General features: G+C 35.7%; 4 protein-coding genes across 10 annotated transcripts in view; 1 reads left to right on the top strand and 3 right to left on the bottom strand.

Annotated features, from left to right (window-relative positions):
• alpha-Man-Ia (alpha-Mannosidase class I a) overlaps positions 1–26,284 on the bottom strand; it is a 923,832-nt gene that overhangs the window by 240,910 nt on the left and 656,638 nt on the right. The window lies entirely within an intron of this gene.
• Positions 8,863–17,664, bottom strand: LOC109504418 (uncharacterized). Of its 2 annotated transcripts, XR_003113778.1 has the most exons (8): positions 14,845–17,664; positions 14,607–14,724; positions 12,986–13,247; positions 10,436–10,526; positions 9,982–10,127; positions 9,762–9,891; positions 9,507–9,664; positions 8,863–9,355 (listed from the first exon to the last, which is right to left on the bottom strand). XR_003113778.1 is itself a non-coding variant. In XM_019844198.2 (7 exons), the coding sequence occupies exons 1-7, from the start codon at positions 14,929–14,931 to the stop codon at positions 9,605–9,607; spliced, it is 894 nt and encodes a 297-aa protein (XP_019699757.2). In that variant the 5' UTR covers positions 14,932–17,664; the 3' UTR covers positions 8,863–9,604. The 2 variants fall into 2 exon arrangements, 1 of the variants encoding a protein (XP_019699757.2); XM_019844198.2 differs by having other exon boundaries at positions 8,863–9,664.
• On the bottom strand, positions 20,230–24,498 carry LOC109504419 (uncharacterized). Of its 2 annotated transcripts, XM_019844199.2 has the most exons (9): positions 24,189–24,498; positions 23,771–23,890; positions 23,563–23,680; positions 23,145–23,406; positions 22,957–23,073; positions 22,461–22,551; positions 21,189–21,334; positions 20,828–20,960; positions 20,230–20,739 (listed from the first exon to the last, which is right to left on the bottom strand). In XM_019844199.2, exons 1-9 carry the CDS (start codon positions 24,495–24,497, stop codon positions 20,689–20,691), a joined length of 1,347 nt encoding a protein of 448 aa, XP_019699758.2. In that variant the 5' UTR covers position 24,498; the 3' UTR covers positions 20,230–20,688. The 2 variants fall into 2 exon arrangements, with proteins under 2 accessions (XP_019699758.2, XP_019699759.2); XM_019844200.2 differs by lacking the exon at positions 20,230–20,739 and having other exon boundaries at positions 20,905–21,018.
• Positions 24,016–26,284, top strand: part of LOC109504413 (uncharacterized) — a 104,641-nt gene continuing 102,372 nt past the window's right edge. For all 4 annotated transcript variants that reach the window (XR_003113788.1, XR_003113787.1, XM_025304317.1 and 1 more), the window contains exon 1: positions 24,016–24,890. Coding sequence is in view for 2 of the 4 variants with exons in the window: in XM_025304317.1 (XP_025160102.1) it covers positions 24,885–24,890 (6 nt within the window). In the remaining 2 variants the exon portion in view is untranslated. The remainder of the gene's footprint in view (positions 24,891–26,284) is intronic.

Genomic DNA, 26,284 nt, shown 5'->3' with positions numbered 1-26,284 from the left:
ACTGAAAAATGGAATCTGGTATATTATTTATGTTATGTATGTCAATATAAGTAACATAAAAATATAATATAATGTCACCTTCTTTCTTTCTCAGTGCTCTAGTTTTTGCAGTGCGATATTAAAAATCAGTGTAACATTTATTTTTTAATTATCATTAACAATGTCACGAACATTATGCCGTGTGCACAATTCCTCTATAGTGTGCACTTTCATTATTTAAGGGGAAATACCTCTATGACGGGACCAAAAAAGCTCCTTTTTCATGAATTTTTTTTACTACTTAATGAATTATTTAAGGATTAGGGGAAGAGTATATTATTAAGGACACTTTGAAGAAATTTTATACAAATTTTTATTAAAAAATAATAAAAATTAACAAAGATATATACAACAGAGTACCGCTAAAAAAAATTCTTCCAACGGTGAAGTTGATATCTCTGGCATGGTTTAACTGAAAAAAAAACTGAAATATTTTCTTAATTTGCATAAATGTAGTTTTCGTTAAGCGTAGCCGTTTTTTTTATTTTGAAAATTACTGCTTTCTAAGGCCCCTTAAATGAAGAAAAAATGTTGGAAAAATCAAGGATCTTTTTTTAACATGCCGCTATTTTGAGAAAAATTAATTAAGAAAAAGCGGCTACGCTTAACAAAAACTATATTTATGCAGATTAAGAAAATATTTGAGTTTTCTTTTCAGATAAACCATGCCAGAAATATCGATCCTACCGTTGGAAGAATTTTTTTACAGACCGGCACTCTGTTGTATATATCTTTGTTAATTTTTATTATTTTCCAATAAAAATTTGTATAAAACTTCTTCAAAGTGTCCTTAATAATATACTCTCTCCCCAATCCTTAAATAATTCATTAAGTAGTAAAAAAAAAATTCGTGAAAAAGAGCCTTTTTGGGCCCCTCATAGTAGTATTTCCCCACGTAAAAATACGTGCCTCGAATGTAAGACACGTAAATAAATACATAATCGATGCTTACAGAAAAATATCTCCGTAAATAGTTTCGCTGCAGTGTTTATCCCAGTGTTTTGCCGTAATTATCCAATATATCGAAATGTAATTATCCAATATATCGAACTCCACTCTATTCTTGAAATACTTTCAATCGCAATACATATGCTCCATGATACCCTTGAACTATCGAGAGAGCGATTACTCCGATTTGTTTGGGAAGATAAGAGAAGGAAGGGAAAAACAAGGCGGTCAACTTACTGCGTTGGAGCAAAAATAATAGACGTGATACATAAGCAGTGTAAAGATAGATGAGAAAATGCAGCAGAGCACATTGAGTAGCAAGTCTAAGGTGCAGTCGTATGTGATAAATACTGCTAACTAAAAAATTATTATTACATCTGTGACACATTGATACATTTTCTCGCATGTGAACGCAAAAACAGGTAAAAGGCATGTGAGGACGTAAATATCTGTACAAATAATGCTGAGAGATATATAATTGTCATTATTATCACTTGGATCTTTACCCACTTCGAATCGCAATATGGCCGAGCACCTTTAGCATAGTACGATTCAACTTATAGTAACGATCCTCCACCGACAACATTTTTCACGAGAGCCGATGAGCGAATGACAGCGGTAACACCTCGGGAAGAACGACACTTTGCTACCACTTCCGATTCTCGTTAAATATTAACTTCGCGATATTTTATGTATTTTCCACGGAGAAATTTTCGCACACAGCATTATTACGAAGTAATTAAATAATTTCGCAAACATAATTTAATTTTCGCCGAGCGAGAGGATATCTTTTAATATCGATTGGCTTGAAAGCGCCTACCGTTTGTGTAGAACGCAATAAAAGTAACGGCGCTGTCTGTTGATGGAAATTACAGTTTTCTCACGTAGAATTTTTCTTCCGACTTTACCAGGTATGTAAATATGAAACCGGAATTTTTGTATAGAAAATGGACATTTATTGTATGAAAATGATAAAAAATATTTTATTCGAAATATTGCCCATCACTGACAATGTCTGACAATTTGTGGATGCCACGCCAAAAAAACTGTTGCTCTTTTGAGGCAAACCAGTCATCGAGCCATTTTCGTACACTTTCGTAAGAAGTGAAGCGCTGCTCAGCAAGTGCGTGCCCCATCGATGCAAATAAGTAGTAATCGGACGGAGCCAAGTCTGGTGAGTAAGCCGCGTGCGAAAGTATTCCCCACCTAAACGCCTCAATCGTTTCCTTGACCAGTTTTGCTGTGTATGATGGTGCATTATCATGAAGCAAAATCACTTTGTGTTGCCTTTTTTGATATTCTGGTCGTTTTTTACGCAAAGCTTGATTCAAATCGATCATTTGTTGTCGGTAGTGTTCATATGAACGGTTTCGCCAGGTTTTAGCAGCTCATAATAGATCACACCCTTCTGATCACACCAAACACAGAGCATTGTCTTCCGTCCATAGCGATTTGGCCTTGCAGTCGATGTCGATGGTTCGCCTGGAGTTACCCAGGATCTTTTACGCTTAGGATTCTCAAAATATATCCACTTTTCATCGCCAGTCACAATTCGATGGAGAAATGACTTTCTTTTGTACCTGGCGAGCAGCATTTCGCAAGTGGTTTTTTGGTTTTCCTGCTGTCTTTCATTCAGTTCATATGGAACCCATTTTCCCATTTTCTGGATCTTTCCCATGGCTTTCAAACGTATGGAGACGGCTTCTCGTGTCACATTTAATTGATCCGCGAGTTGTTGTTGCGTTTGAGCGTCATCCTCATTCAACAATGCTTGCAATTCGCTGTCTTCAAACTTTTTCTGTGGTCTTCCATGTTCTTCGTTTCTCACGTAAAAATCGCCACGTTTGAATTTTTTAAACCACTCAAAGCACTGTGATTTACCAAGAACATGCCCACTGTAAGCTTCGACAAGCATTCGATGCGATTCTGTAGCAGTTTCCTTCAAATGGTAACAGAAAATCAATGCTGTCCGCAAATCGTAGCTTCCAGGCACAAAATTCGACATGTTCAACGCTATTACAAACTATGCTGTTGTATGAAACTTGTATTGTTGTGAGTTGAAAATCTTTGTCAGATGTCAACAAATGGAAATGGCGCCAATGATGCGGTTTGACGGTAACTACATTGACAGCTAGCGCCATCTATGGGCAAATTCCGGTTTCATATTTACAGACCTGGTATACCGGACGATATTTTCGGCGAAAAATATGTTTTATGGTATCGGCTCTTACGTATAGCGCGTCGTGCGATGTGCCAATCCTTTGAGCGTTAACTCTTTGCACTGTTCTGCACTGGCAAGACGAATTCGACAGTGAAACGCGTTGTACATTATTTTTAAACTATTAGACACATCAGTTGCAGATATATGATGAGTATGAGTTTGAATGTGATAGCATGGGATAAATTCTCTATCGAGCAGTTGGTGCGGTTTATTAATATAATAGTTTGTCGTTTTCACTGAAGACAAATGAATAAATTCATTGTTTATTAACACGTTCCGTGCCACGTGTATTACCGTTGATACACGATATTCTATACAAGCCAGTTACTTATCAATCAATGGATCAATGAATACATCAATAAATATAATGAAATATTTTATGATAATATATCTACCTTTATTCAAAATATCGAATGACTTGAATGGAAAATCGCGCAAAAATGGTTCGGCACGGAACGTGTTAACTAAATATTACACAAAGATGAGGCAGAGAAGTGAGGCACAAACCAGTAAAAAAGTAATTTACTCGTCTTACTGTTATTACAATCAAAACTTTCCGACTCACTTTTAATTTCGTCATTCTGTGTGTAATGTACAGTAACAATATGAAATTATTCAATATAAAATGTAAACTTAGAAAACTGACCACGAGCTTTTTCGCTATACCAGTTTAAGATTGTTCTTCTCTCTGAAGAAGCGAACTGAAATGTTCACGGAATGTCGGAAACGATATCACGAAAGACTAACGCACCAACCCGGAAAACAAACCGAGCATTTCTGCCATGGTTTACGCTCTTAATGGACAATATAGATCATCATGAAGTAATATATGCCGAGGTTGGAAACTAAAATATAAAAATTTCTACGTACACCACGTCGAACCTAATTAGTAACTATTATTTAGTAATTAATTAGTAACTATAATTAATTAGTAGTAAGTAATTATTACACACTCTCAGTACCGTTGCGAAACACTCGCAAGAAGAAACGAAGATATCGCCGGTAGTTAAATGCATGTCTTTTTTACATTTTACCATTAGAAATAATATAAATATTGGTATATTCTTTGAAGATATGTACCAGAGTAGATTATATACTTGCAAATTTAAAACAGCGAGTGAACGTTGTGTAGCTATTTTATCGAAATTTTGAAGCCTTTACATGTCTACCGGACATACGAATCGACAAAATCAAATTTGCTCACTCCTGTCCATATTTTATATCATAAAATTTCATAAAAAATGTTGTTTACAATGCTAAATATCAATACTATTGCTAATGATAATTATGCGTAAGAAAAATGACGCAAGGAAGAAATTCACCGAGATATTTGAAGGATAATTACTTACATTGTACCAACATCTCAACGTTATTATTTGAGATCTGCTAGCTCGTGTGATTGTCGAGGAATACGCAACAGAGGTGAGCGAAAACGAGACATATGGATACACCTGTATCTATTATATCATTATATAGGGTATCTTAAAAATACCGGAACCTTCAAATAACTTTGCAGGATCAAAGGACTTAATGGTGACCTTGAATTTGACATTGACCATGACCTTCAAGGTCATTTGGAGATCAACTCGCGTTTTTTAAATGGAAATCCTTATTTTTTATTACACTGTTTTTTTCTACCAATTAATTTGAACAACTTTTGTCTAAAACATTTTTTTACTTGCCTAATATTTTTTGAGATATTTGAGAAAAACTTGATAATTTTTTCAATATTTAATTTACGATATCTCGCTAACTATTTGTCGGAAGAAAAAATGATACTAGATTTTCTTGCTTTATTTAGTCTGAAGAATATATTGTTACAATAGCGCACTGACTTTTGTTAACTTACTGACTTTTGGAAATTTCAGAATCATCAAATTAAGAAAAATTAGGGTATTATTGTAATTCTGTAAATCTGTTACTCGATTTTCCACAACTTTTGTATTTAAAGTTTTTCATGAGAACTTGATCTTGCAAAGTTATCCTGGGGTTCCGGTATTTTTAAGACACCCTGTATGTTATTAATGCCTGCAGCATCTGTAATGCGCTTTTATTATGTGATTGATCACGCATTTCTTCGTCGATTCTTTGGAAATACATAATACAATATACAAAACGCCACTCATTCGTCATATACAGATATTCAGGATGCAACACTATTGAAGATTATCACGATTAACGGTTTACCTAACTGTAACATTATCACATTATACTACCTGCAACAGTTGGAACAACTTCGCGTTATACATTGGAAATTATCGTTATTAATTCATTAATGATAATGATTACGAATTATTAATGATTAGCTCAGATAATTTGAGAAGAGAAGAGAATGTAGGAATATATGCAATCGATTTATTGCGTCTCGGAGCAAAAATAACAAACGTAGCAAACGTATGAAGAACACAACGAGAAAATAAAGAAGAGCAACATTGATTAGAAAGTTCATAACATATTTATAATCACGAATAATAAAAAAAAAATCACTAACTAAAAAAAAATAAAATATTACATTGGCGACGTATTACATTAAACATGTGTTTTTTCGAAAAAGAAAGAACAAACGAAAAGAACGTGAATACCTACACGAATATCGCTGACAGATATATGATCATCATCGATATAATCTGAACGTACGTCCACTTCGAATCCCAATAGCATCACAGATTGATCCTATTAGCATATCATGATTGAGTGATTTTAGCATATCATGATTGAGCCTGTAACGGTCTTCCATTGATAATATCCTTCATGAGAGTTGACGGGCGAATGAAGGGAGAGTGTAACTTAAGAAGATGCCTCACCATCATCAGTATCTATGACTCTCATTAAATATTACCCCGGCGATATTATATTTGCCGCGGAGGAACTTCGTTAAGGGATATTATCGCGAAATGATTAAACAACGGTTATAATTTAGCAGATTTTCATGGTTATACAAAACCGAGTAGGAAGTGCGTGTTTCCTGGTCTTTTTTTTTAATTCACACTGTGAACAACAATTTTAGTAAAAGCATTTCTTACGCGTCGGTCTGCGCGAGTTTAAACGACAGTTGTCTTACCGTCAGTCAAATGCAAATCCGCATTTGATCCAATGAAAAATATTGTCATTCTGTCAACAGATAATCGACAATTAATGCTAAACAATTTGATTCGGTTATTTTTACAATGTACTAATCTTTTTTTAACAGAAAACAACATATGAATGCTTTGTCGATTAAACGCGAAAGAAAGTGAGAAAGGTATGGAAAACTATGTGGGAAAAAAAAAATCATTGATTGTCCTTATCCAATTTAACAAGTTCACTAGTTAACCTGTAATTAATGTTCTGTACCAAAAAACGGTGGTGAAAACGAATAATTTCGTATTTTATATGGAAACTTATCTATAAGATGTTTTTTTTAAGTCGCTAGTGGTCCAGAGTTGAAATTTCAAAATTCAAAATGACGCATCTAATATAGCGACTTCAAGTGACTAATTTTGATATTGCATTATGGATACATATCAAACTCGTATGTTTTTTGGTAGCAAATGACGACTGTCATAAATCTGTTTCTATCAGAGCCATTCGGCAAACAAATAATTTTCTTCAACATATTTCACGCGCTAATAAAAAAGGTAAGAGCTGTTCTAGAAACCTCTATATTGGATCCGCCACTTTAAATTTTGCTACTTCGACTGGATAGAATCAACAGTAACCTAAAAAATATTAACATATCGAAAATAATTTCCATAATAAAATAACAAAATTAGTCATTTGGAGCCACCATATTAGATCTGTCGTTTCAAATTTTGAAATTTCGAGTCCGAGTTCATCACCCTAGTAACCAAAATAACAAAATTAGTCATTTGGAGCCACCATATTAGATCTGTTGTTTCAAATTTTGAAATTTCGAGTCCGAGTTCATCACCCTAGTAACCCCAAAAACCTTCTATAAAGGAAATTTCATAAGAAATAAAATAAAGTCATCATAAATCATCTTATCTTAATAAATATTCTTAATAAATAATCTTAATAAATATTTTTCAAAGATTGACAAAATTGAATATTTAAGTATTTAAGGCAATATCCTGGTTTAGAAGGTCAAAAAAATCGATTTTTTTTGCTTAAATCGATAGTTTAATTATTGAAAAATATGTTCCCAAAGTTTTAAAGACCGTTGGGACGTATTACGAAAGTTACAGAGCCGAGAGCAGATAAGCGTCGCACAGCTAGAAAAACGCTTAGCCGAAGCGGGCCGCTCTCCCTATTTTTTAACTTTTTTTTATAATGTTTAGCAAAGATTCAAAATGGTTTATATAACAATATTTTGGTTGAAAGGGACAACTGACGGACGTACTTATTAAAAGATTAATAAACTATTACGGCTTAGCTATAAGAAAGAAAGCTATAAGAATGTGGACTCCGTTGTTAGTATGAAAAAAGCAATAATGGCAACATTAGATCATTATTGCTCAACGGATACGAAACCAAGGCACGCAAACTGTCCTGAAGGAGCCGACACTTAGTGTGAGTGGCGTCAAGCCGAAGCCACAGATCAATTACAATCTTTTAAGCACCCGCCACCAGTTATTCATCCGGATGTTGGAAAACATATCACGCCTATCTATAAGGATCTTTGCAAGGACGATCTGTTGTCAAGATGTTTGGGCGGGCATATATAGAACTCTTCTAACGAGAGTTTTAACTCTACTGTGTGGCGCATTGCTCCAAGACACTTTAATTCGGGCGCTAAAATCGTAGAATTGGCTGCTTACATTGCTGCAGGCATTTTTAACGAAGGTTACACAGCTATTTTAACTATGATGAATTTGCTGGAACTCAATATTGGCTAGCAGTGTAAGATTTTCGTTGATCTATACGACGCGCGCCGGTCATTACACGAGAAGGTCAGCGCCAACGAAGCAGCAGCAAGGAGGCTCGTACAGCATATACAATGCAGGAAATGCAGGTACAAAATTTTTTTTAACAAGCTGAATGACTCTTGTACCTGGAATAGCTAATTAAGATTAGATTGTTGTAAATAACGAGTAATTGATATTGTTTTCTAGCGAAAACTTTAACTTGCGTTTTCTCGAAATATTAGTTTTGTGATTTTACTAAATTGGCGAGCAAGATAGCAAAAAAACTATTTAACCTATCGACCCAAACCAAAGTTTATTCTCTAGAGTATTAATCATCCTAAATGAACTAAAAAAAACGGTTAAAACTTAATTTAAACAATTTCTGTTGCATAGAGAACGCAAAATTTTTCTTTTAAAATTGTCACTTTTTCGTTTAAATTCATACATTTATATGATTTTATGCTTTTTTCTCAGTTTTTTTAGTTCACCGACTATAAAAATACATGTAAATTAAAAATATTTTTGGTTTTTTTGTTTTAGACAAAAATTACGAGCTCCATTTGTCCCGCCAATCGGCACGAGGCGCTTTGATTGTCATGTAACAATTCTGCCCCATTTTTAAATAATTTGACATTAAAAAATTTTTTTGTATTGCTAAAATGTATATTAATATATAACTAAACGTTTACAGAAATTGATTATTTCATTCTCTTCGAAAAAATTCCCAAAAATCACCGATTTTTTCGCCTTCTAAACTAGGACACTGCCTTAAACGCCTCCATATTGGATCCGCCATTACGAATTTCTTAAATTTAATTCCGAATTCATAATCAGCAACAAAAACATGAGTGTATCAAATTTGATGTAAACTTACTGAAAACTGGCAAAGTTATTCATGGTGCTAATAATCATTATCAGTTGTGGCCTTTTTCTCGCTCATATATGAGTTATTAGCAGTGAATTGATTATATAAGATGAAATTGATGCGTTTTGATGCGTTACTTGTTTATTTCTATGTACAATACTCATACAGTGTTATTTAATATTTTGGATTGGATCGCTTGTTTTTTCTATTCTCTCGAATATTCCTGATGTTATTAATCAGATATTTTTGATACTCGTGAACATTGTAGATTGTGATTATGACGCATTGAACATATTATATTTGAAGTATATCGTTCAATATAGAATTCCGATTTTTTTTTCATTTCGACGACATTTCCATCTCGACACGCTCAACGCCAGTCGATACGAATATTTAATGATGAGTGCAAGAGAAACCAGTAATAATAGTAGATATTTACTGCAACATAATTAACAAGTGTTTTATAAACGTCGTGTATCAATACTTTATACAGTTGAATGTGGCGAAATGATATAACAGAAGTCCGTGGCATATGCTGACTGTATTTATTGATCGCGACCGCCAATGTGTTATGTGGACAGTTACATACCTAATGAGCTTTAATTACTTGCTTGAGTCGGCACGACTGTTTCTACATGTGATTAAGCGTTCACTTCTATGCCATTCGCGAATGACTGACTATTCTCTTTAATTCTTCGTCATCATGGTGTACATTACGGTAAAGTACGAGATCGATGAAGTAACGAGCTAAAGAATAAATATGCTCCTTCATATTAGTAAATAGATAATATATTTACTGACATAATATTTTCGCTATTAAGAGGTTGTGAGAGAACATGATTACCGTAGAGAACCCTTCTAACGATGCGACAAAGATGCTACCGATCATAAGCTTTTGGTTCGTCGCGGATTTTTGTAAGAGCAATAACAATTTCTGAATCGGTAACGGAGCTGCATACCATAGTGTGTTATATCTGGAAAGATTTTGGAAAATGACGGAAAATGAAATGGCTGACATCATCTAATTTGACACATTCATTCGGGACAGTACTTGCGTCGCTTACGTCGCATTCAACATCTCCGTGCTGTGATCGATAATTGCTTGTCCGCATAAATTCGCCATAAACATATATATTATATGACCAAGAAACATCATGATGCATGTAAATAATTCATGGACATTGTTGAATTGTATTACCGCATTAAGTAACTGCAAACGGAGAATCATATATTTCGAACGAATGCTCGATCAAAGATTCTTCCTTTCATCGTGAAAATATAAATGCATATTTGTGTGCATACGATCTACCGCTCGCAATCGATACGAATAATGTTCGATATATACAGCCGAGCTTTGTCAGTTTAAATTTGTACTCGAAAATGCATGGTGAAGTATATTCAGCGATTACGAAAAATTCCATATAGAAAAATGCATATATAAGACAAATCACAAATCACATTGATTTTATAATATTATACAAGTATATATTATGTGCAGTATAAATACATAGTACTCACTCGAAAGAGGTTGCAACTTAAAGACGTTACGCCGATCATAATCAGAAAAAAATACCATACATTAAAACCATTCAACATATCGTTAAGAAACCTTTGTTAAAAAATAAGAAAAAGAATTTAGTAATTTTGTTAAGAAAATCACTTAATATTTGATAATAAGAGAATACAGGAATACACAGTCTGTCCCAGATCCAATGAGACTGGTCTAAAAAAAATACAAAGCATTTATTATTTTGATTTTTTATTCTTGTTTATTCAAAATAGTCTCCTTCTGAGTCAATACAGCGCTGGAAACGTTCAACAAATTTTTCGAAACATTTTTTGTACTCATCGGCTGGAATAGCCTTTAGTATAGCGGTCGAAGTCTTTTGGATGATGGGGATTCCCGAAGGAATCCGGTAAGCATGTCAGCCATTGTAACTGGTGATGAAACGTGGTGTTTTCAATACGAGCCAAAAACAAAACGTCAGAGTGCGGCATGGAAGTCACCAGAAGAGCCAAAAGAGAAAAAATTACGCTTTCAGAAGAGCAAAATCAAGACAATGCTAACCGTTTTCTTCGATTCAAAGGGAATTGTTCACAGTGAATTCGTCCCAGAAGATCAGACGGTGAATGCAGAATATTATCTGAGAGTTCTACAACGATTGTGGGTCAGAATTCGACGAGTTCGACCGGAATATCGAGAGCCAGGCAGTTGGTTTTTGTTGCACGATAATGCACCATCGCACAAAGCCATCATGGTACGTGAATTCTTGACCAAAAAAGGCATCATTGTTATCGATCATTCATCGTATTCACCTGATTTGGCTCCGTGCGACTTCTGGCTATTTCCCAAACTGAAATTGGCGATGAAAGGAAATCGTTTCGATACCATGCCGGTCATCCAAAAGACTTCGACCGCCATACTAAAGGCCATTCCAGCCGATGAGTATAAAAAATGTTTCGAAAAATTTGTTGAACGTTTCCAGCGCTATATTGACTCAGAAGGAGACTATTTTGAATAAACAAGAATAAAAAATCAAAATAATAAACGCTTTGTATTTTTTTTAGACCAGTCTCATTGGATCTGGGACAGACTGTGTATGTAGGAAATGCAAGTGCACGACGAGTAAAAGTACTCGAAAAATGATTTATTTGTTCGACCAGCGATATTATGTATACACATTATAGCTCCATAAAAAAACTAACTGCATAGATCTTCTGTGGATATGAACGGCACGACAGATGTTCCGGTGCATAAAGTAAATTCTCTTAGAAGCGGGAATCTGGAGTGTGCGGTCGGTCACTACATTTTGAATTAAATCACTGCAAGCGATTCATATTGTGTCAATCGATCAGACACTAATAACAAGGAGACTTACGGAAACATCACTCACTGATTTTAATGAAACTTTGCATATTTGTAGAACATTGAAAAATAATCGACACATATTTTTTTATTTCTGCAATGATGTGGGTTTAAGGGTAGACACCATCCCTTGAACGTTAGGGGTGGTCTCCAAACGCAAACAGAAAATAATCATCTGACGTCAAAATTACAAAATTAAAAATGGCGGATCTAATATGGCGACTAAATAAATCTCATGACAAAGTGGTGGTTTTCGAAGTATAAATCAGAAACTATTGTATGAATTAATAGAAAAAATTTTAAAAGTTCTCATAGCTGTAGTAAAATTCCTTCTTAAATAACAACGAAATTGAAACAAAAATGAAAATTACTAGTGGGTAATTAAATGTTTAATAATTTTCAAATCTTATTAGTTATGCGTGGCACAAAAGCAGTTATTTGCAAAAAAACCACCTGAGGTTGAAAATCCCGTAGAGTTTAGTTTCAAAGATTGTGCATTTTGCAATTCGTGTACAGTTATTGCCGTAATGAGGTGTGCGTGGTGCAAGAAATCTTTATGTATGACACACTTTTTTACGGAATATCATTTCTGTAAAAATTATTCTCAATAAATTAATAATTTTAAAAATTAAGGAAAACATAAATTTCCTGGATAGTGAGAGGCAAGGGGACTCACTACAAATACGCCCCCTGAAAAGTGAGAGACGATGGGACTCATTTTAATCAACCACCTCGTTAAGATAAGTATAGAAAGGAGTTTTAAAATCACTCTGCAACTTCCTCATGGTAAACTCTGAAAACTATAATTTTTATATGCTAACTGCAGGCGTATTTCGAACCAGGAGAATTTTTGTAATTTTAATCGTCATATTGGATCCGCCATTTTGAATTTTGTAATTTTGACGTCAGATTCGGAATCAGCTGCATCAAAAACCCCCTGAAAGCATTTTTTCTTCTAAATTATATGATTGTTTTCTGTCTATGTTTGAAAATTACCCCTAACGTTCAAGAGATAATTTCTACCACACTTAAACCCGCACCATTGCAGAAGTAAAAAAAAAATACGTATCGATTATTTTTCGATGTACTACAAATGTGCAAAATTTCATTAAAACGAGTGAATGACACTTCCGTAAGTCTCTTTGTAAAACGAAGATTACTTTATTTCGGCAAGATCAACATCGTGCTACCGACAAGCTTACCTGGCAATCTTAAATTCCGCACAACTGTGCGTCCCGATCGCAAGCAATAATGTACCGGTGCCGACCATTGCAGTGAGTCCAATCACCGTTACTAGAATCTCGTATGCTATGTAGATAAAGAAATATTGATCCACATCGAGGAAGAATTCGAAGGGTATTTCGATCGTACGCGGTCGAGACACATTCATCGGCGCTAGGACGTCGAAGATAACGGGTGAACATTCGAACAATATGAATCCAAATACCGCGACACTGAGGATAACTAGAAAAAAACAAACGCGATGAAATCAAATTACGAGATCAATATCGTAATTGATATGCAATTTAAAGTGAACATTACATGAGTTATTTGACAAATTTCGAGTCTGAACATAAAGGTGATATTACTGCTCAGAAACTATTTTAAGGTGTGAAAGATACATCTCTTTATACCTGCTCCCAAATATCTAGCCATATGTAACGCTCAATTTTCTTCTGTCAATCAGTCGCAGTATATTTGTTTAACGATGGAAAAAATCGAATATCGTTCTCTGATTAAAACTTGAATATAAAAGGGAAAATCCCAGTAGAAGCCAAAACCGAGTTGGATTCTGTCGGACGATGAATATGTTCTTTCGTTCTCAATGGTGAAAGTTCGGATTACCGAGTTGAAGCGTGCCGAGTGTGATTGATGATGAGCGCCCAGGTCGCCTAAAGACTGTAACGGCTGAGGAAATGGTCGACAAAGTTCATCAAATCCTACTATAATAATCAGATAATCGGAGACTGAAAATCAGACAGATAGCAGATGCCGCAGGCATAATTTCTGAACATGTATTCAAGATATTACATGAAGATTTGAGTATGAGAACTGACTTGCGCGATGAGTGCTGCGTTTGTTGACGTTGGATCAAAAATGCATTCGACACAACATTTCAAAGGAATGTTTGGAGCGGTTCAAGTGGGATACAAAAGATTTCTTGCATCGATTTGTGGCTTTTGACGAAATATGGATTCACCACTACATACCCGAAAGCAAGGAACAATCAAAACAGTGAACTTCACCAAGTAAACCTACTCCGAAGAAGGGGAAGATGTTTCATTCGGCCGGAAAAGTTATGGTAACTGTCTTTTGGAATAGCCATGGCATATTGCTCAACGATTATCTTCAGGAAGGAAAAACTATCACTGGTATATATTATGTATTATTATTAAGACGTTTGAAGGAAGAAATCGCAAAAAGACGACCGCATTTGAAAAAGAAAAAGGTGCGTTTTCACCAGGACAACGCACCAACTTACACATCTGCGATCGTCATTGTCAAACTGCATGAATTACGTTACAAATTGCCCCCCCCCCTCCTCACTTAACCTCTTGCGACTTATTTCTATTCTCGAACATAAAGAAAATTGGGAGGAAAATAATTCGCGACCAATGAGGAAGTAATTGCCGCCATAAGCGAGTATTTTGCAGGACTTGACCCAATTTACTTTGCTGACGGAATCTCAGCCAAAAGAAGACTATATCGAAAAATAAAATTTTTCCATTTTGCCCAAAAATATAAGTGCTTCATTGTTAGACTTGAAACTTATCAAACAGCTCACGTATGTGATATGATTTCATTCCAAACTTAATTTCTTACTGTACACAATCAGTGACACAATGTAAGCTATGTACGTGTATTTAGTCAGTATTTCTATTTCATCGTTGTCTGTAAGCGTGCTCCAGACCATTCTGATGTGTTCCAAAGCTTGCCCGATCTATTTGTACAAGAAATTATCGAATCGTTACGTTAGCCACATTACTTTAGGCTAAAATTAAGAACAATGAACCGAAAAGACTTCATATGAGATATAGCAGTTTGCGAGAGCAATACTCACCGCTTTAACGTTGAAATAAAAAGAATTATAATTTACGGTGTAAATAAGAAAAGGTAAAAAATATGAGAGGTACTTAATGATAAACATCAGGTTTAAAGTCGTTGTCGTCAGGAATGTCGTTAACTAGGAAAATTTTAAATAACATTGACAGTAAAGATATTATTTTTCGTTAGAAGTTGCGATACAAACACAATTTGTCAAAGAAATAAGAGATACCTGAAAAAATATAATAGAAAAATATACGATGAAAAAAAAGCCCGTTTGTATTCGCGAAACGTTCTGATCCGGCCACAAGCCGATTGTCGTTAACACAATTCGATAAATGTTATAATAACGTTCACCAGTGAGGGCCATCTTGCGCGATGGATAAAACGGCTTTCTCGATAAGATTTGTTCGTGTACGACTGACTTTATATAGAACATTCCAAAGGTCTTTTCTTCTAACATATTCTTTTTTCACGAACGCCGACGCTACGGTTGACAAGCGACAATATACGCAATGTCATTTAGTAATTTTCTGCAATTTCACGGTGGAAAACGAAGGATGGGACAGTTCTATCGATCCACTTAGGCAGTAATATGTGTCGTAATAAAAGCATTTTTTGAGAAATAACTAAATTGCCGCGTATTAAAGAAATATTAGAGAGTGTATGGCCTTTGTCCCCCAGTTTACGCAGGCTCAAGCGCAATTTGCATTTTTCTGCTATCTATAGGAGTCAGTCTGCTTTGGACCAGCAGAAAGTACATTACATGGTGAGTTGACATACACAGTACGTACTGATTTGACACACAATTGTGATTAAAGCGAAATACAAGCCGTCAAAATGTGGTAATATATGTTATTCTCATATTATCACACACGCAAACATTGATTTCAACTATTTTTATTGGACTACACACGTTAAGGATTATTATACTTGTAGACATGAGCTGGACAATTATTACATCGCAATAATAGATATATATGTTTGATGTCATGCATTTTTCGTGAACTCAATGTGGAACATCCCATCTATATTGTATTTGTAAACATAGAAACACATATAAACGTTAGAAATTTATTTACAAATGTGGTACCTGTCTCTAATATGATGGTTGTCTGGCTTTTAAAACACACATTCCACATATAGTTTTACACGAAATGTTTTTGAAATACGGAATAGGGGAAGGGGAAAGAGGTGGATACACCCTTGGTCTGCACGTTCTACTGATTTAGAACCCTCCAGACATTTTGTGGGGAATGTTGAAAAACATTGTATACAACGATGTACCAGGAACACGATACAGCACATTATGGACGCATGTGCAATTACAGATTTAAAAATGATAGAAAGAGCAAGAGTATTATTTATGTATCGTATTTAAAAATGTATTAAAGAGGGCATCATTTTCAACACCTCCTTAAGCAAATCTTTATATTAAAAAACTTAAATATTTGACTTTCGTATTTCCTCTAAACATATGTAATTTCCCATGTTCAAGATCATTTAAAGATCATATTATTAAGTCGTTAAACTCTTTTCGATGTTGGGTATAAAAGCGTGCAAACAAAAAAAGTAGTTGTATTGAAAAAATTATCTCAATCTTCAAATCTCCGAAAAATGATCTTGAAAAAAAAAACTTTTTCTGTCACCAAATTGTCCCCTTGAACGGTGCAACTTTTTTCTTACATATCATCAAAAACAAGTGAGAAATTTAAGATGCTTGATATAAGTAGACCATCCCGCATATAATTTCAGAAATATTATAAATTTACATCAAATTTGTATATGCAACGTTCTTTTCCGTTGTCAAGGATCCTAACGATTTTCATGTTCAGTTAAATTGAGGTGTACCAGTCAGCAATCGCAAAGTGTCGGATAGAAATATCCCCCGACATGTGTTACGGATGATGACTAATTTGATGAAGGTGAAGCTCATGATTATATAGCAGCGTGAGAACAAGCATGGTATGTGTAGCATATCAATTAACGTTATTAACTCCCTTTGTAACCTCCCTTGCATTTTCCACACGCAATGCGAGGCTTTCCCGATGAGGGGGCGCATTGTTTCGATTGTTTCGTCTACGGAAAAGGATTTGTCGGTAGCGAAACACACCACGATGTTCTTACATTTATTTTCACCATACTCGAAACGGGTGGTCCGATGCAGTAGAGTAATTATTTTCATTGTAACTTTTTAGTATAACTTTAGTATATTGTTTAGACGGGCATAGGTCCTTCGAATATACTACTAATATATGAAATGTCGAATAAACTGCCGATCGACATGCAACAGCTTCTCCGTTGCATTTTAGTCATTTGGCAATTTTAAGCGTTCTAAAACAATGATAGATAAATATTAGCAGTTGTATCGAAGTAGCTATTAGTAGCAATCCATTCATAGACAAGACCACAGTTTCATGCTGTACTTTAGTGTAGAAGTACTTATTCTGTAGTGCGAAATTCAAACAGAAAGAGGCGTCTGCGCAATCGAAGCTCATCGAATAGCGTTATATCGAGAATAATAGGAAGTAATTGAAGGATGAATGCAGTGACCTCTCTCTCTCAATATTAATCAAACAGACATTGCAAAACACGAACAGATGAATTTAGTGAAAGCGCTAGATAAATAGACATTTGCTTGTGTAATAATAGTACAGCATAAACGTGATATTGCTTATCGAATATGCTCCCATAAAATCTCGCTCTCTAGTTTAATATGTATCACTTTCCTGAATGCGACGATACAATTGCATTATCCGCCATTAAAACATATCCTGGTTTGATCGATGCAATCGATAGTTATGATGACGTGTTTAAAAATAAAACGTTTGAAATATTGTTTTATTTTTTATCCTCACATATGTAAATAAAGTAATTAAGAAACATCTTATAGATTCCGACAAAGAAAAAGATTTCCGATAAAGAAAAAATCGAGGATAATATTTCGTACAAGAAAAATTATCATATGAGAAAAAACGAGTGATATGATCCTAATGAAGAGAGTCATATCGAATTTTCTTGTAATGAAAAGTATCAACTAGAACGAAAAAATACAGCAATCGTTTGTGATAAAAGTGTGTGATGTTGACGCAATAAAGTACAAGCATATTCAATATTCAATATTGGTCAATATTGATTTCGCATTTCGTTCTTTCCATTTTGCGCGCTATATTCTCCGAAAAATTGTCGGAATCGACAAAAGATGTCCAAGGCAAATGATTTTTCAGTAATATCTATCGCTTGACGTGCTCTCTCAGGGTGGAATCAATCCGCGGTTGACGTTAACGCAGTTGGATGCACCGTTACCTGCATGTCGAGATATGTCAGGAATACGATGATGATTAGTATCCGCTGCAATAATGCAATAATGCGATCTGTCATGATGCCAGATAATTAATGCTTCGAGAAAAGCCTTATTGATTGTTAGAGATGTGCGAATTATTTGAATTCGAATCAAATCGAATTGAATCTAATGTAATTCGATTCGATTCGAATCCGAATAATTCGAAAATTTCGAATCGCGAAGATTGGAATACGAATCAAATACATTAGCGTTTGCGCCCATCAGCTACAAAACTGGCCATCTGGGCCTGTATGTTTGAACCCTTAACTTGTAATTAACTTATAATTAACAACTTAATTATAAATTACTTTAAATATTTAAATATATATTTTACTTTAAGATGATATTATAATATCAATATTCTCTTTTATATTAAAACCTTCCATCACTATTTGCATGTTTAATAGTCATGTTAAATTTTTTAATGATTCGATTCGATTCGAATTCGAATGAAATTTCATAGATTCGATTTCATTGGAATTCGAATTTAAAAAATGAGATTCGATTCGATTCGACATAAAAATTCTTGATTCGCACATCTCTATTGATTGTATAGTAATGCTGCGCGCCCAAATACATGTCGCATCGAAGGTGAAATACGACTAATCAGCGAACCAGCACTCAGATTATCGGGATATTCTCATCAGCGCAATTCTTCTTTATTTAGAGATTATCTCTGAGCGTATTACAGCATATTCATGCTGAATGATTGATTTTTACTATCATGGACGAGAGAGGAGAAAAAGTAAATCATCTCGATTGTCGTGGTATTTCCTCTTTGACTCATTGGAAGACAATATCGCTCTGTGTTTTCACTTTCCTCGTTTTCCGTGCAAGTGTGCAATAATAACATTACGATATATTAGGTTCAAAAAGTTATTGCGTTTATTTCCGATAAATGGCTTTAGTTGTATATTTAATGTATTAAACGCATTTATAAATTTATGAGCCCATGCGTGTTTGATAGCTGACATTTACAGCTTCCGTCGAGGAAAAAAGAATCAATCAACAATTATTCTTTCTATAACTTTTTGAAAATAGAGAATCAACACGAGCATTTTCGCCAAATTTTACTTTATTCCGAAAGGGAAAGAACGCTGTGCAAACTTGTGAAAAGTTGCGTAATTTATGGTGACGAAGCCTTAAAAGAACGCCAGTGTGAATATTGGTTTGCTCGTTTCCGTTCTAGTGACCACAGCGTGAAAGATGCACCTCGCTCAGGTCGGACATTGGAGGTTGATGATGATAAAATAAAGGCATTAGTTGAAGCTAATCGGCGTTCTACCATTTGTGAGCTCACTGAGGCACTAATATCGATTGGAAGCATTTACCTTCATTTGAAACAACTTGGTTACGTCAGTAAGCTCGTTGTTTGCGTCCCGCATGAACTAAAAGAAGTTCACTTCATAAAATGCATAGACATCTGCGATCAACTTCTGAAACGTGAACAATCCAACCCATTTCTGAAACGCATGGTTACTGGCGATGAAAAGTGGATTGTCTACAACAATGTGAAGCGATCGTGGAATAAGCGCGATGGGCCGGCCCAAAACACATCAAAATCAGACATCCATCGGAGAAAAGTGATGCTCTCAATCTGGTGGGATTGGAAGGGTGTGGTGTTTTTTGAGCTCTTACCAAGGAATGTTACGATCAATTTAAACGTGTATTGTCAACAGCTTGACAATTGAACGAAGCAATAGCAGAAAAGCGGCCAAAATTAATACATCGCAAAGAAGTGGTCTTCTATCGCGACAACGCTCGACCACACACAATTTTGATGACTCGCGAAAAATTGTTGGAGCTTGGTTGGGATGTGTCGCCTCATCCACCGTATTCGCCAGATCTTGCACCATCAGACTACCATTTGTTTTGGTCTTTACAAAACTCCTTGACTGGAAAAACGTTCGCTTCAGATGACGCTGTCGGAAGGCACTTGGTTCCGTTTTTCGCTAATACAGATAGGAAGTTTTTCGAAAATGGGATTATGAAGTTTACCAAAAAATGGCAGAAGGTCATCGAAGAAAATGGGTAATATATCATTGATTAATATTCATTCTTTGTATAAAATAAACGGTTTTGAAAATGACCGGAAGAAACACAATGATTTTTTGAACAATCCAATATATCGAGTTGAACGACACATTAATCTTTTCTCAGCCATCGAGCGCTGCGATATGCGAACATATATCCACGGAACGATGAACGATGAATGTTGTTTTAACTTCGTTGGGTTTTTAACATTTCGCCATGTCCTTCTCATATTCATTCCTCTGAGACGCACGTCTTGCGCAACGACCATCACTTGGTAATGTAATCGTTGCTCCAATTGATCAGGATGTTCGCTGCTTCTTTCGACGATTGCATATGGATATGGTGCACAGAATGTCTCAGAAATAAATATATGTTTTTATTTAATACGCTATATTTAACAGTTTTGGAACGAATGAGAGTTGTCGAAGAGCGAGTCGAAAGAAAGATCGAGATTGATGATAATTCCTTCCTTCCTCGTCGTTATTATCGCGTAGAATATATCACCATGAAGTAAGATACAGCTGTACTTATCATCTGAAAAGACGCACATACGTTACACCGTTCGTTAGGTTCACCTTGGAGCTCGAAACTTTCATTGTGTGAAAACTTTTGAATTTTTTACCGAAGCGAAACATTCTAGGGACGTGATGAATATGCCGCCGCATGTTAAACTGACGTTTCTCGTTCCTTTTTGCATTATGAACAAGAGTAATTTCTGCGTTCGCAACGGTGCTGCGTACCATGGTACACTGTAGCTGCAATATTTTTTGCTTCAATGTATTTCTCACAAAGTCGATCGTAGATTAGAGACAACTTAAAAACAAATGCGCGATATAATTAATATTAAATTAATTAATTATGACTAAGAGTCTCGAGAAATTTCATTCCGTAGTAGTTAACTCAAACGAAATATTTCTAGAGTCGCCGTTGATGACGAAGAATATCGCGGAAAAAGTCGCAATTAATTCCAAGAGAATACTCACATGCTTTTGAATAGGTCTGCCCCATGTTCCATTACTTTCTGGCCCCCGTAATTAACGATAAACATGTAGCCCAAGTGCCCAATTACCAATATGGCAAATATGAACATCTCGCTGATGTTATCCGTTAATGTTACCAGTTGAAGGAGCTACGGTAGAGGGAGCGTGGCTTCTTAACCCCCTGCGCATTATCCCGAGTACGTATATTCGTCCAAACGGAGTTGTTCCCGTGTGCGCGGTGGACGAGTATACTCGTCCAAACATTTTCTTTTAAAACTCCTGAACGAAATCACGTAGAGAGGCCTGCGACCTCGCAAATTAAAGCTTGAGACTAGCATTTTAAGATAGATCGAGTTGCGCTATTGAATTTTGCACATATTATTATAAAAAATTGAATTGAAATTGAAAAAAAGAGAAAATTCATGTAATAATTTTCCAATTTTTCTTTACAAAGTAAGAGTATCCTAATAAAAAGTACTCAAATCGGTCTGGAAACTCTTACTCGGGGGTTTTGGGGTCGCTGATTACAAATCTCAAAGTCAGAATCTCAAAATTCAAAATGGCGGACTCAATATGGAGGTCAAGTACATGATTTTTTATATAAAATTTTGACAATTTTACTCTAATTCGCTTAGAAACGGTTACTCGGAATTTTTTGAGGTCGTTGATGACGAATCTGAAATCTGAATTTTAAAATTCAAAATGGTGAATCCAATATGGCGGTCAAGTACACAATTTCCTAGTCCGATTTTGACTATTTCATTCTGATTTGTCTGGAAACTGTTACTGTGGGGTTTCACAAGTCTTGGACGGACTTTATATCCGTCTTTAGTGATCTCAAAAACCTCCGAGTAATAGTTTTCAGACCAATCATAGCAAGAAAGTTCAAAATTTATTGAATTTTGGATACGTGACCGCCATATTGTATTCGCCATTTTGAATTTTTAAAGTCTGATTTCAGAATCATTATCAGCAACCCCAGAAACTCCTAAGTAAGAGTTTTCAAGTCAATTACAACAAAACAATCCAGAATTCACTGAAATATTGTATGCGAGATCGCCATATTAGATCCGCCATTTTGAATTTTAAAATTCTAACTTCAGATTCGTAATCTACGACACCAAAAATCTTAGAAATGACCGCGCTTACTTTATAACCCTTTCTAAAAAAAACTCGTGCATTTTGGTAACGTTCAAGTTAGAGAAAACTCTTGCGCAGAGGGGTTAAAGGGCGGTATGCGATTAACAGGGATATCAGAGCGGCGACGTTACTCACTTGAAAAAGGTTGAGGCTCAGTGAGCCAACGCCGATTATGATCAAAACTACGTACGACGTCATAATGTCGGACGTTAAATACCTGATGAACCTTTAACGAGAAATCATATATCATTACGTCGTTATATTGACGTTTGTAGCGTGAATATGAAGATATTTCTAAACATTACAGTCGGATCACAAGCCGGTCATTTTTAATATGAGAAATAAAATACTGGTAAATTGAAGAGAAGAAAATAGCAGAATCGACGAAACTTTACTTGAATGGGCAAGGCTTGTTCGAGTGAACGTTTGGTCGATTGAATCAATTGTACAACAATAACTTATCAATTGATTCGATGATTGCGAGTCCGTTAGCAGCTATATTAGCGCAACGTATCAATGCATCAAAGTGCATTTTCTTCAGTTCTTACACAATATTTGCTTAAATGAAGATGAACATTGATTTAATCAATTTTATCACTTTTCTCAATCACAAAAGTATAGGAATACCGACTCTGTGGCTCTCTGATGAATAATGACCGCGTGCACGATCCTCTGATGGAAGACATAATCTCTTGTAGGACCAGGAATCATCAACATATTCTTCTCTATCGCGTTTTCTATACGGTAGCTGCAAATCTGTTCACGTATATACCAGTCGGCACAAATAGTCACGGAAAAACATATTTAACACTGCATTACCTGGTTATTTTGAAAAGCGCACACGCATGATGGATGTACATCATAAGCGTCGTAACAGTGATGCACATCGCGATCGCCCCTATGCTGCCGGTTACAACCTCGTGCATTACAAGAGTGTAGAAATATTTGTCCTGGTTGACAAAGTATTCCGTGTCTGTGACAAGTTGACGTGGTCTCGATTCGTTAAGCGGTGACACGATATCCAGAATTATCGGTAAAAATTGAAATACCGCGCAAACAATTATGCCCAAATAGCAAAGCACTGAGAAAAACGTGTTAAATAAAGTTTGAATTCAGTTACATGTAGTTCATTCTTGAAAATTATCCAAATACGTGCGGTCATAATTTGTTTTGCTAAATTTGTCTGATCAGAGAAAACGTATACTGACATAGAATATTGCAACTACCAGTCTCTTACACATCGTTATCATCGTGAAAAACCTCCCGTAACGAGCATATTTTTTTATGATTTTAATTTCCACTTTATTTCTCAACGAGTTCCAGTCATCGTGGATCTTATCCAGCAATTGTTTCACCTGCTTGTTTCATTTATCTTTTATTTTACCGACGATTAATGTGCTTTACCACAAAGTATCCAAACGAATAATTCGTCTCATTAAACTTACACTATTTGCCTGAACGACATAGAGACAATACTTGATCGTGACGAAGATATTGGGAAAAGTGAGCGAGAGAACTCTGAGGAGTAAGTTCGAGTCGTATTGTGTTGTAACCAACACCAACAACTGAAAATAACGTCATTTAAAATGTCATGTAAAATACTCCCCGCAAAAAATGTATCGTGCAAGACGAAATATACGTTTTATTACAGCATAAGTAACGAAACAAAATTATTTAAATAATTTGCAAAGTTGAACAGTATTAATGAAAAATTATCCCGATTATGGAAATGTCTCTGTACCAGAAAAAGTGACAAGAAAAGCAGTAGAGTACAAGATAAAAATAATGTGCATCATCAACGCTCATATTTAACGCGTTAATTGTTTAATTCCCGTATATCTGCCTGTAGCAGTGCCCGTATACCTGCACTATGATATATGATGTGAGAATAACAATAAACAGTACATTCTGTACTCGCACTAGATACGATTGCTGATACGGCCATAGACCGAGTGACATGAGGACGATTCGATTTATCTTGTAATAAGGCTTCTCGATTGCATGCATCTTGCAAGCTGCGACGCAACTGTGCAGCTCAGAGCTTGATATTCTCTCATATAATTGACGGTGAACATTTGTCTGAAAATTTTCTCGCCGATCATAGATAATCGGTACTCTCGTTCGCCGACAATATCGTACAAAAGTGGCGATAATTTTCTGACCGCGACTCATATATTCGCGGTATAAACGGCAAAATATTGAGCTCAATTGCCTCAATTTGTAATCGAGAGGGGCTGTTCTTTCCTTTATCACGTAGATAGAAAAATATTGTTGCGCAAGCGCTCTCGTGACTTCTGTTACTCAGCAATCAGCGGTACTTCAGTCTTGTTCGGTGCGTCATACGATACGTTTCTCAGTTTGACTACATTAAGATACACCAATGTACACACCTCGGGATGCATTAATTATCATACATCGCTACAATATCGGATAAAAATACCATCTTAAAATGTATGTATGTGCGACGACTGATGACTAATATCGTGAAACTTAATCATTATGCAACAGCGTGAGAAAAACGCATTTTTCAGCAGCATGAATAGTTGCAAGTAAAGCGGAATGTGGGTGAGTGGGACAACAAAATTTCGAAACATTTAAATAAATATTAGAGATGTGCGAACTATTCAAATTCGAATCGAATCGAATTAAATCTAATGTATAATAATTCGATTCGATTCGAATCCGAAGCCCTATGCTTCGAATCCGAATAATTCGAAAATTTCGAATCGCGAAGATTCGAATACGAATCAAATATTGGGTATGGGAATAAATTTCCGTCCTTTTTAGAAAGATATCGCTAGTGGTACTAATTTCGTATTTGATGGAATGGGTATACTTGTATTTTGAAGGTATATTTGCGAACTTTGAATCACAGTAGTAGACATTCGTTTGAAGCGTAAACATTATTTTTTTTTCGCGTCGAAAATGGCAACATTTACCCCAACGAAGCAGCATTTGCGGGAAGTGTTACTCCATTACTATATTCTGAAGAAAAGTACTGTTGAAACGCATCGAATGCCTGTTGATATTTACGGCGATCATGCTCCGTCGAGTACCACGTGTAAAGAGTGGTTTCGGCATTTTCGAAATGGTGATTATGACATGAGCGACCGAGAACGCGAAGGGACACCTAAAAGATTCGAAGATGCACAGCTGCAAGATTTAAGAAGATCCGAGTCGAACGCTCAAAGATTTTTCAAACCAGTTAAATGTTGATAGATCTACCGTCGGAAAACGTTTACATATGTTGGGAATGGTCCAAAAATCAGGAAATTGGGCTGCCACATCAATTGAAGGAGAGGGACATTGAAATACGTCTGATAACGTGCGAGATACTACTTCAAAGACAAAAAGGAAGGATTTTCTGCATCGAATTGTCACTGGCGATAAAAAATGGATCTACTACGACAACCCCAAACAACTGAAATCATGAGTGATGCCAGGTGAACCAGGTCCATCAACTCCAAAACGGAATATCCACGGTTCAAAAGTTATGTTATGCATCTGGTGGGATCAAAAGGGCGTTATTTATTGAGTTTCTAAAACCGTCCGAAACATCACCGGGGATCGTCATCGACTGCAATTAATACGTTTGAACCGAGCTTTAAAAGAGAAACGACCGGAATGGGTACAACATAATAGGTACAACAAGCTGATTCTGCTACACAACAACGCTAGGCCCCACGTTGCAAAACCGGTCCAAAAATACTTGGAAGGATTGAATTGGGAAATCTTGCCCCATCAGATATTGCTCCTTCGGATTTCCACTTATTTCGGTCCACGCAGTCGGTTCTTTCTGAAGAGCAGTTCACTTCTCATAAAGGTATCAAAAATGGCTTAATGAATGGTTCGAATCAAAAGAACCTGATTTTTATCTTCAAAGAATCCGTTTACTACCTGAAAGATGGAAGAAAGTTGTTGCTTCCAATGGGGCATACTTTGAATAAAATCATTTTGTA

The sequence above is a fragment of the Harpegnathos saltator genome, unplaced genomic scaffold (assembly GCF_003227715.2).
Source record: "Harpegnathos saltator strain DR-91 unplaced genomic scaffold, Hsal_v8.6 scaffold60, whole genome shotgun sequence".
Lineage (NCBI taxonomy): Eukaryota > Metazoa > Arthropoda > Insecta > Hymenoptera > Formicidae > Harpegnathos > Harpegnathos saltator.
This window is presented reverse-complemented; position numbering and strand designations above follow the sequence as displayed.